This window comes from Taurulus bubalis (genome assembly GCF_910589615.1).
Source record: "Taurulus bubalis genome assembly, chromosome: 4".
Classification (NCBI taxonomy): Eukaryota; Metazoa; Chordata; class Actinopteri; order Perciformes; family Cottidae; genus Taurulus; species Taurulus bubalis.
In genome coordinates this window covers 14,317,383-14,328,657 of record NC_136592.1, presented here as the reverse complement: position 1 = coordinate 14,328,657, position 11,275 = coordinate 14,317,383, and the positions used below count along the sequence as shown (strand labels likewise).

The 11,275-nt window shown below is 41.5% G+C and overlaps 1 protein-coding gene across 1 annotated transcript in view; it reads right to left on the bottom strand.

Moving 5' to 3' along the window:
- Nucleotides 1-218: 218 nt before the first annotated feature.
- nfat5b (nuclear factor of activated T cells 5b) overlaps nt 219-11,275 on the bottom strand; it is a gene marked incomplete at its 5' end in the record, with an annotated part of 30,430 nt that continues 19,373 nt past the window's right edge. The window contains 11 exons of the mRNA XM_079217003.1: nt 219-574; nt 1,226-2,999; nt 3,232-3,335; nt 3,514-3,588; nt 4,013-4,145; nt 5,751-5,803; nt 5,901-6,035; nt 6,900-7,072; nt 7,394-7,584; nt 8,551-8,737; nt 9,909-10,527. Of these exons, the coding sequence (XP_079073129.1) occupies nt 339-574; nt 1,226-2,999; nt 3,232-3,335; nt 3,514-3,588; nt 4,013-4,145; nt 5,751-5,803; nt 5,901-6,035; nt 6,900-7,072; nt 7,394-7,584; nt 8,551-8,737; nt 9,909-10,527 (3,680 nt within the window). The 3' untranslated portion in view covers nt 219-338. The remainder of the gene's footprint in view (nt 575-1,225; nt 3,000-3,231; nt 3,336-3,513; nt 3,589-4,012; nt 4,146-5,750; nt 5,804-5,900; nt 6,036-6,899; nt 7,073-7,393; nt 7,585-8,550; nt 8,738-9,908; nt 10,528-11,275) is intronic.

The following is an 11,275-nucleotide window of genomic DNA, read 5'->3' as shown; positions in this document are numbered from 1 at the left end:
GTTCACTGACTGGATATTCATTTGTCCAGTTTAACCTTCACAATGAGATAACAGATGTCATTCATGCCACTCTGGAGAATAACCACGAGAGGAAGAGACTGGCTAAGAAAGAACAGCAGCACCTTCACTGCTCTTTCCTGTTAAATCTTCAGTCCTGAAGTAGACCGGATGTTCGGGCAGACCAATAATACAAGTTCAGATTTCAGAACAGAATGTTCCATTTGTCTCAAACTTCATGATGCAGGGCTAATTCGCAACTATTTTTGTGCATGTAGTCGTGTTTTGTCTATATTTCTACATTTTAAAATAATTCTACATACAAAAATTAAATGACAAAGTTAGTATGAGCGAGTTAAGTTGCCGCCGGACTCCTGCAGGCTGACCATCAGGTCATCCATCTTCTCCATGTTCTGAGAGACATTCATGCTGTTCTGCACGGGCCCAGACTGAGACAGGGACTGGCTGAGCAGAGACTGGATGTGTGCGTCACTCTCTCTTTGGTTCTGACCAGACTGGCTGATGGCTATAATCTGGTCCGACAGCGTGGTTCCAGGAGTCATCAGCTGGTCACATTCTGCAGGGAAGGAACAGAATGAGTTTCCAAACCTCACACGTTACAGTGTAAGTTTGTACAGTAAGTTTAATGTTCCACGTTTCTTTCTGCTTTTGAAACACACACACACACACACACACACACACACACACACTTTCATGTTCAACTGTAGTTTAGTGGGTAAAAATACAATTGTTTCAAGTGCATTGAAATGCAATCAAATTCTGTCAACATTTAGTATGTCTCAAGTATGCAAAAGAAATAGCTTTTTTTTTGTTATTGGTTTTATATTTGATACCTTTCTGATTTTGTATAAAAAGTTAAAAAGTAAGATTCAGAGAGTCGATGGACTTTGTGATGAGAATCTTCCTGTCTCAATAAATTATAAAAATTGTAAACCAATAGGGAATAGGGAATTAAAGGGGATTTTATTTTCAAGCGGCACATTCCCATTTGGTTCCCGTTGACTTTTTTCACCATTTGACAACTCTACTATCCTTTATATGAATGCGAGGACCTTGTTATGAAAAAACTGTCAATTTGATGTCAATAACAAAAGCTCTCGTTGGCAATTTAGAACATGTTTCATATAATATTTGCCATCTGCCCTTGTTGGCAGTCATTCATACTACAGGATTAAAAAGGTGTGCACCTGTGTAATCAATTTCTTACCATTCTGAATCCCAAAAAGGAAGAGGCCAGGTGGCTGAGGCTGGCTGGGCTGATTGATGCTCCCACTGACAGCAGTCTGAAACAGATTCCCTGGCTGTTGAACAGGGGAGGAGGTGGTCGTTTGGAGGTTTGCAACGCCGTTCTGTGGGGCAAACATGGCTGACTGTGCGAGCTCCTGAGTTGCCAGCCCCCCCTGCAGAGAGGCCATGTTAGACTGAGGCATAAAGAGGCCCACAGGCTGCTCCTGCCGGTTGTTTGAGCTGCTGCCCAGCTGCATCGGCTGTTGCTCCTGAAAGAGGACTTGCTGTCGTGGATCGGTTGGGTTCCCTAAGGCCATGGGCTCAGAGCGATCCTGCTGGTTTACTGTCTCCATGCTGGCTTGGGAAAACAGCAGAGAGGGGTTTGGAGGCTCTTGGGAAACTAAACTGCTGCTGGTCAGCGGTGGCATCTGGCCCTGGCTGCTGAACAGGAGGCTGGAGGCCTGATCCGGAGTGGACAGGGGGTTGTTGCAGAACAGTAGGCCAGTCTGCTGTTGCTGGCCTGGAGAAAGTGTGTTTGCAGATGGATGTGGGGATATGTTCTGAAACAGGGAAGACTGCTGGGGTGCCTGTGTGTGGGGCTGAGGCTGGGAGGGCTGCTGCTGATCCATGGGGTTTCTCTGTTGGATAGGGGGGAGCTGGGTTTGAACCTGAAATACTGATTGTGGTTTAGAGGCAGGCGTTTGTAGAGCACTGAGGAAGGCCAGCTGCTGCTGCTGCTGCTGAGCACTACTAGTTGTGAGCTGAGAGGACAGGGATGTCTGGGGGAGGAAAAGTCCAGGGGTTGAGGGCTGTTGCTCCGGAGACTGTAGTACTGTCATGGTGTTTTGGAAGATAGCGGCCTGGACCTGCTCCTGCGAAGCTTTCTGGAACAACGTTCCTTGTGAATCTTGTGTTTCAGCCAAAGAACTGGGATTGTGGAACATGGGTGGTGAAGGGTGTGATGGTGTCTGCTGGAGGAAGTTGGTTTGAATTGAGAGCAGGTCACTCGCCTGCTGAAAGAGAGCTGCTTGCTGCTGCTGCTGTTGTTGTTGTTGTTGGGCCTGTTGGAAAAGAGTCCCCTGGTTTGGGACCACCCCCTGTGATGATACCTGCTGCTCTGCATTCTTAGCCTGAGGGGCGTCCTGAAACATGCCACACTGCATCTGAATCTGTGACTGAAACATCTGCTGCTGTAAATTCTCCAAAACCTGCTGCTGTTGAAGCTGTTGTTGCTGTTGTTGTTGCTGAATTTGCTGTTTTTGGATCTGTTGTTGGTGCTGGATGTGTTGCTGCTGCTGCTGTTTAGCCATTGAGTTGTCAGACTGAAGTGGTAAGTTACAGAACCCTTTGGCTTTAAGCTGCCTCACTGCCTCCTCCAGCTGGGCTACTTCATCTGGGGGGAAAATAGGCAGTTGTTGCTGTTGAGGTTGAGGTGCAGGTTCTCCACACAGCCTCCCCACAACTCCAGAGCCGCTGCCGGGCCTCTCCTGCCCGAGGCCCTCTCTGGGCTCCAGGAGGAACTGCTGTGATCCCGGCTGGAGCAGAGAGTCGGCGGGCACAGAGAAGGAGCTGGTGGCTGCAATGTCCTGCTTCTGAATAGTGCCTAAGGGCTCTGTGTTTGGGAAAACAGGAGCCTGGCCCTGGTCAGGTTCGCCTGCAGGCTGAGACAGGTTGTTTGAGAATGATCTGTTTTTATTTTGATGTCCTGCAGTCATGTCTGGGTTCTGCTGAGTGGGACACAAGTCACCAGTCTGCTGAAAACACAAAATAAAAAATAAAAGATAAAAGATATCAGATGTGCTTTATTTTGCCTTTAGATTTTGTTGTCAGTTTTATTGTGTTATCTTTCACATAAAACACTTCTCTTACAGACTAGATAATTAAGTATGAACAATAATATTATTTTTCTGAACATTTATGTGATTTGACTATGAAAATGTTATTAATGAGGCCTTTAAATAGGTTACAGATCAATCACCACATCACCTTAAATACACCAGAAGATTGGAGGTTGCTGGTGACCTCCATCGGAGTGACATCTTCTCTCTTTACTAAAGGCAATATTGAAGGCATCAAGGCCCCATCTAGAGCTGTAGGAGCAACACCAGGGAATACGTCGTATTTTTAAAATGTTTGATTTTGCTTTGTGTTCAACTATTCAGAGAAGTGGCAGTCAACTGTGAGCTGCAGTGTATTATACATTAACAGCTTTCAAACTTAAAGCATCAATCATGGTTACAAAAAGTAGTGAACAAAAGGGAAAATAACCTTTAATTTGTTCATCAAATGAACAAGTCTTCACTGGAGAGGGCGCCTCTTTCTTCACAGGAACATCATTTTTTGCTACAAAGGCAAACATCAACAGATTTTTATCTCTATGAGGTCACACAATTTGAAAATCTATGTAAAAATACAGCACAATACTGGCTTAGTTTACTTTGTAGCTAAGGACTGCACAAATACAAAACGTGCTGATGAAAGAGTCCTGAATGTGGATGAGCCTAGATTTTTGTGTTTAGACATGGGCTGTTTATTGTGGTCTCATCTCTCAACTGATTGCTAATTCTTTCTCTGATGCTTCTTAAGTGTAGGTAGAGAGCCAGTTGTGGTGCCAGCCAGTAAATATGAAAAGTACTTTGTAAAGAATGACCTCATCAAAAATGTGCACGTTTTCTAACCAGCTAGTCTCATTAGTTGAGAAGGGAAGAAGAGACAGATGAAGAGAAACTTTGTGTGATTTAGTAAATAAACTGAAACAGGAACAAACCTGAATCCGGAGTATAGGTAAAGGGCTGAACATCATGGGATCTCCCAGCATTCGTCACCACATAGATTCCCACACACACTGAAGCGGTGATGGCTTGGTTCTGGTACGGAGGAACCTTCACTATCAGGTGATTCTAGAGGGGTGATCATTCAAGGAAAGTCAGCAAGAAAGAATGAATAGTACAGCATGTCTAACTGCACTCATCTCAGAGTCAAAGAGTGAGTTGATTAGACTTGATATAGTATAATATATAAAGATATATTATTATTAAAGATGAATATCTGTATATCGTATACAAATATTTATCACTTTGTCTGTATCTTTTGCCCGATGGACACATCCTGAGGTGATGTGATACACATGACTGTGACTGCTGGAGGTTGTAATGTAAATGTGTGGACTGGATTGGAGGTAGTTGTGATTCTACACATTGATGTCTGCATTCAGTAATGATGATTTGTTTTAGAAATTTACAGGGAAATATCTAAGATCTGAGCATAAAACATGGTAATTTATTTTTACCCTTTTGATTCTTAAAATATTTATCTATATATTTTTTGTAATGCTTATAATGTTGTTCATAACTCGAGGACATTCTCACTGTGGCCATATATACAGGGGTAATTGCTGAATCACTCGGTTTAATTTTTTTTGTTTTCATTCCACCTATAAACAGCTGGTGGCAGTAAAGTTTTTGAAAAATGTAGCATTGCCTTATAAAAGAGCAGAAAAGAAGACTACTAGCAAACGTTGACAGTGCTGGTTTTAAAAAAAGCACTTTAAAATGTAATGTTAATTAAAAAAATAAGAAATGCAGTCAATATATTTGTTAGGCTTTGCAGAAAAACAACATGTGTATCAGTCAGAAGCAATGAATGAACAAAACCCCACAGTGTACATTCAATGACCATTTTGTTGACAAGGGCAAAGGTTTAAATTGGACTGTTGAGACACACTCAGTACAGCTTTTGAGACTGAGGGTAATTAGGTCAGAACACAATGAGACTACTTAAACCTTTGAACCAGCAGTCATTTAAGATGATTACATCTAAAGCCCCATACAAATCTGAAAAGGCTGCTTCTTTCTACTCAGGTGATTAGTAATTGGCATTAAAGGGGTAGTTTAGAATTTTCCAGTGGGGTATGAAGCACTTATCTTTAGTCAGTCAGTGTAATACCTACAGCCGCTGACAGCCATTTTCAGTGGAGAGCGGTTATCTGCACTGTTTTCTAAGCCACTCTTTTACCACTGCCTCAATCGGTTAGTTAGTTAGTGTTACTGTGTGACACCTTTAAAACACCAAAATCACACAACAAAACAAAATAAAAATGACAGAGACAGTGGTAGCTAACTTCAGTGTTCTGAGAGGGAATATTAATGCCTTCTTGTCGAAGGAGTTTGAAGAGAGCTTGGATAACGGCATCAGTTCCTCGTAGAAAAGGCGGTCTGACAGCAAGATAAAACAGTGAAAATATCTTAAATATAGCGTACACTTAAACTGATATTAATCTTTTTGGGTGGGCCCTATTTTTTTTAGGTGGTAATTTGCAGCTGCCCTCATCCACTGCAGTACATTGCTTTGCTTCTGTGCAAGTACTCCTGTCTGTTTCTCCAAACTGGGGGTGTGCTGACAGCCATCTACAGTAGGTAATATGCTGACTATGCCCCACTTCAAATAATCCAACCATCTCTTTAATCAGTCAGTACAAAAATACCACAAGAGCAATCACATTTTACCTGGTGAAACAGCTCCATGTCAATTTCAGCCTCTGCCTTCCACGATGTCTCATCTGGAACACACAGAAGATGCAGCATGGAGAACCATTATACTGCATGAACCCAAAATATCCAGAAACAATCATATTCTTATAAATAATAATTTCTTACCAGAGACATTCTCCTGAAATATGACTTTGGTGTCTTTGAGAAAGTTTTTGCCAATGATAAAGACCTCTTCGCCACCTCTCACTGAACAACTGTGTAGTGACTTCTTTAGGATTTCAGGCACTCCTGCAGGTTGAGCTGAAAACAGTCATACAGACATACAGACATAAACAGTTTTGAAAGTGTCACTTTTACTGATTTTCACCAAAAAATACCTAGGTTTCATAAAAGAAACAAAAGAAGCAGATGAGTTTAAACTCAAATTGTATAAGGTCTATAATGCCTCAAAGTAATTGATTTGAATGATAAATGGTTAAACTACAGAAGGTTTGTGCTGGAAATGGTATTTACAAAATGAGACTAAAACTCCACAATAAAAGGACTAAACTGTTGCAACAATCACATTTGTAATATGCATTTGTGATATGTCTCCCGACAGCCTACAATCTTTTTCACTTCCCTATGCTACACTCACACACATACAGATGCCAAGGGGGATTACTATTTTTTGGGGGTTTGTCGAAAGATATTTCCCGGGATTGCATGTTGTGTAAACAATAGAAGTCCACACACACCGCTATTGTTTTGTCCTTTCCTTCTCTTTCTCCGTTGTCTCTCTCGAAGCAGTTCTCTCAAATCAATTTACACAGAAACACTCTTATAGCCCTAAGTGTCTTTCCTGTTTGCGAAACCAACCACACCCGTCATGCTTTACACATTATTAAATAACACTTGAACCTGAGGGGATCCTTCCACACTGTCACCTAGTGTGCACATAAAAGAAGTCTCCCGCCCACAGGCTCGATTAAACTTCAGAAGCAGGATCTCTCGTTAAAGAAGAGAAAATAGCTCAATTTTAAATGTTAATTATTAACTATGTAAATTACAGATTCTGCTTCTTGTAATTCTAGTGAAACTGGTTTATTATAGTGAAATAAAATAGCATGATTTCTGCATTTATCATTGCATTTTCACCGATCAAACACAAGGGGACTGACTTACTACACAAGATTGGGGAAGAGGGAATCTGTAGTGTGAGCACTGATCCATCTGGACGTGGGATGTTGACCCGAAACACCAGCCGAGCGCGTGTGCTCTTCTTCTTCGATCCTGCCACACCAATACGAGCCTCGACATCAGCATTACGGAGCTTCAAGATCCCAACGCAGTCCACCCTGCACAGAGAGACCATGTTAGCCAGGAAAACTTCTAGTTTAAACAACAACGTTACAGTGTTTGCTAAACTAGCAGCTCTTTACAGCACTAAATACTACAATGTGTCATTCCAATAACTGATTTTATACCAGTAATAAAGTATTTATCCATTATGCAATATCTTTATTCAGCAATTGGTTTGAATTATCTGTGAAGTACTACTGGGCACGTAAAAGGTACACTTGTTCTGTTTGGGGTTGAATGCATTAAAATGAAATTGATTGGAGTAATATTTATTACAAAAACAACCTTAATTTCAATCTAAAAAAAGAAGGACATACGCTAGTGTCATGTTGGTGCTCAGATCAAGGGACACCTCGATAACAGTGGTGCCATCAATGTCCACCTCTTTGCAGGCTGTGGTGTTGCGGCCAGTCACCCTGCAAGCTTGATAAAAACCATGAGGCTTGACACGCCCAGTGTCGTTACCCACAAACACCTGCAAGACCACTGGCTCATTTACTCCCTCCAGCTGTGGAAGTAAAAAGAAAAGAAAAGCCATATATACATTATAAAAAACGTTTTTTATAGATGCTTCCCTTCCTGTCCAGCAGATTATCTCAGAGTGTTGCCCAAGTGCATTTTGGCATCTTCTCGTCGAGCAATTAAGCTTTTTATGACCTGTAATCTTTGCTCGTTTATCAGCACATCTTTCTGTGCAATCTAGTCGGCCTTTTGAAAGCCAACCTGTGTTTTTTATCTTCTGCTGTTAACTTCTATTTCTAACTTCCGTACCAGTTATTTGCATCTGGTTGCACATGCTCGTCACAAGCCCTGACAGTACAAAGAGTACCTGATCAGGTAGAAATCACACCTCTCTGCGCCCTGATTCATCTCCGGGTGATTACCTCTTGGTCGATAATAAAACGACCACATGATGATCAAACACTAGACAGCATATCTAGTCTTTCTCCTGACTCAACAGACTCAGGAAATATCAAACAATAGTGGGCAGATTGTCACAAAAGTTTTCCAGATTCACCACACACATCACCTCAAAAGTAATGCAGGTGGTTGTCATCTGCAGACATGAAGTATTTCATTCATGCTGGGGATGAAGAGATCCTGTTCAATCCACTTCAACCTATCTGACTCAACAGTTCTGAAATCTCTCTCCACATATACAATACAAAATACTATAAAAGAGCAGCAGATATAAAACAAGAACTTGATCAGACCTGGCTTTGAAAAGCAATCAGTATTACCTGTCCATTAGGGGGGAAATCAAACTTGGTTTTCGGCATCCATACGGAGCATATTATGTCTCCGCAGAAAAAGACTTGTTCTACATTTTGACTCACTGTGACCTGAACTCTTCCACCTCTAACAAAAACCCAATCATTAACTTAACCTTGAACATGGGCACACTATGGCAGAAAAGTCAAGACATGTACTACAAAGTTCATTAAAGAGGCTGTGTCAAGGTTTTAACAGTTACCTTTACAGTGGGAAAGCCCTGCTGAGTGCGGTCCTTCACTGACCCTCTGCTGCCTTCAGTCAGATAGCGGGCTCGGTGCTGAGTTTCAGGCTGGATGAGGATCTTCACTTCCTTCCCCTCACTCTTCTGTGGGTATTGCATCGAAAGAATTCCTCCTTTTTGGCTCGTTGTCTGAGGATCATTAGAGCTGCTACAAAGACCGGTTTGACAGAGACACCAGCAGATTACTTCTAATTCTAAAATTTTACAGCAATGTTATTTTAGTTGGTACAACCTAGCTAGCATCTTCTGGCATTGTGGTGGGAAAAGCACAGAATGTCTGGAACTTGCTTTTGCGGATTATGACTTTTTCCTTATTTGTTCAGAGTCCCACTTTCCCTCCATCCCCCATGATGCTATGAGCAATGCAAAGTTAACAGACCCTCCATCAACCAAACATATTTTATCCCCTGCTCTTAAAGCCTTCACCGTTATCTGTTTATTTAATCTGCTCTGCTTATCCTAGGTCTTTCATAGAGGCTCGGTGATTCACTGTGGCTGACCATTGTTTGTACTTCAGTATTCCGCCCCTCCGTCCCCTCTGATCGAACCGCTCTTCTTCAGTCAAAGCATGATGGGAAATTCAGAGCCAGAGTAATTTGTGTAAAATTTACATCTGTGGTGCAATGTGTGATTTCCTAATAATACCATAATCAGGATGAGTGCCATATGAGAGAATCCACAAGGACCTTTCAGACAATGGTAACACAGAATGAAGTACCTATTTAACAAGTGTGCAACTACCACTGGGTGAATATTAAATGAATAAAAAGTCAATAAAATCCTACAATAAGAGAGATCGTTGTTGTCTTTGGTCACTGTTGGGTGACAGATTACAGGAAAAACATCAGGAAATCAAAAGAACAAATGCAGATGCTTCAATACAGGGCACCAGTCTTCACTGAATGGTTTGATGAGTGTGAACATATAGACCTTTGCATTGCCATTCTGTTCCTAGGACAACAGCTTTCTTCATGTCAGCTATTGCATTATCAAACATTGAAACGGGAAATACAAAGTTGCCCATTTAGAATGTTTAAGTTGTCAAATTTGAAAAGGTCGACATATACACTTTTAACTGAACTCAAAAACAGAAAATCCTCACATTTGAGAAGCTGGAACCACAACATGTCAGACATTTTTGTTTTGAAATTGACTGAAACTATTAATGAATTATGAAACTAGTTAATCGATTAATTAACTAACTAATGTCAGCCTCTTTTCACAACTTTCTGAGTTGTAGAGGAGAATGACTTTAGGATCCAACAGGTCAAACTCAGTGGTATTGAACAATAAATACATTTATAGGTGACACAAACCTTCCTTTGGATCCAGTCTTGTTGTCAAGGCCGAGCTGTGACAGGACAAAGTGTGGACCTTTGGCGCTGTCTGCATCAAACACGTCCATGCTGGCTTCCCCGCGTCCTGCAGACTTCGGGCCAGGCCTCTGCCGAGGTGTACGTTTTCGGGACTTTCGTGGCACCTCTGTGTTGTCATTGTAAGAGACAGAGCTTGTGATGCTGAAGTTGGAGAGAGAGTCTTCCATCCAGATGCTGTTACTCTGCTCTGAGTCCAGGGATGTTTCATTCTGGCAAGACATCTGGCTGTCATCCAACAGGTCTTGTGGAGGTGGAGAGATGTTCAGTACAGTGCGGCGCTTCGATGGGGTCATCTGATGATGTGGCTGGGCCTCCTGGGATGTTATGCCTCTTACTCCTCCTAGCTCACCGCTAGTCCTGCCGTTACCACCACCGCTGCCATTATCATTGCCACCTTCTGCTCCAACAACCTCTGGAACCACTCGGCTGCTCCTGGCGTCCTCCGGGTCAACAATGCTGCCGTGGACTGGGTTCTGGTCACTGGCTGAAGCACTGGAATGCATGGTGGGGCTGGAAGCACTGCGGGGGCCTTCCATGGTCATAGAGGAGGACATGGCATCTACAGTGCAAATAATTAGACAGTGAATAAAGGCCTCTCAACCAGTGTTGGCTAGCAGTCCCAATTAAGCAGCAAAATGTAGTTATAATAGTTTATTTTTGCTTTTGGTTAGCTTTTTTTGTATTTATTTTGTATTCATCCAATTAAGATTTTGCCCTTTTCATTGAATCTTAAGTGTGTCTGTGGTGCTGATGATCTGTAAATGTACAATATAGGTGTGCCTAAAAAGGGGCCAAAGAAAAGATGAGAGGTGAGCAGGTCCCCTATTTAAAAAAAAAAAAAAAAAAAAAAAAAAAAAAAAAAACATTAAATAAGACCTAAAAATGCTTGTGAATAAACAAAAAATAAAATAATAATAATGTATCATTATTATTAGCGTTTTGTTCATGTTCAACTGCAAAATTGGCCAAAATTATGAAATGGAAAGGGAAGTACAAAACACTAATATGTACAATATGATGCATGCCAATTAATTGGAGCTTTTACTTTCAATTATTTTTATTTATTTTTTGCTACAAAGGTTCATTTCGTTGGGACTGAACGTAGCCACAGAGACAAAATAAACAAGCTTCTGACCTATGAAGCAGAGAACTGCAGACCATTTTATATGCAGACACTCCCTGCTTCAGAGGGAACTTCCTGGAATATAAAAATGAGACAGCGAATGAGCAATAAGAGCTGAGCAGTAAAAATGTATTCAGATTTTTTTAGAAAGAAAAATAACACAGGTTATTTTGTTTGTCAAAAA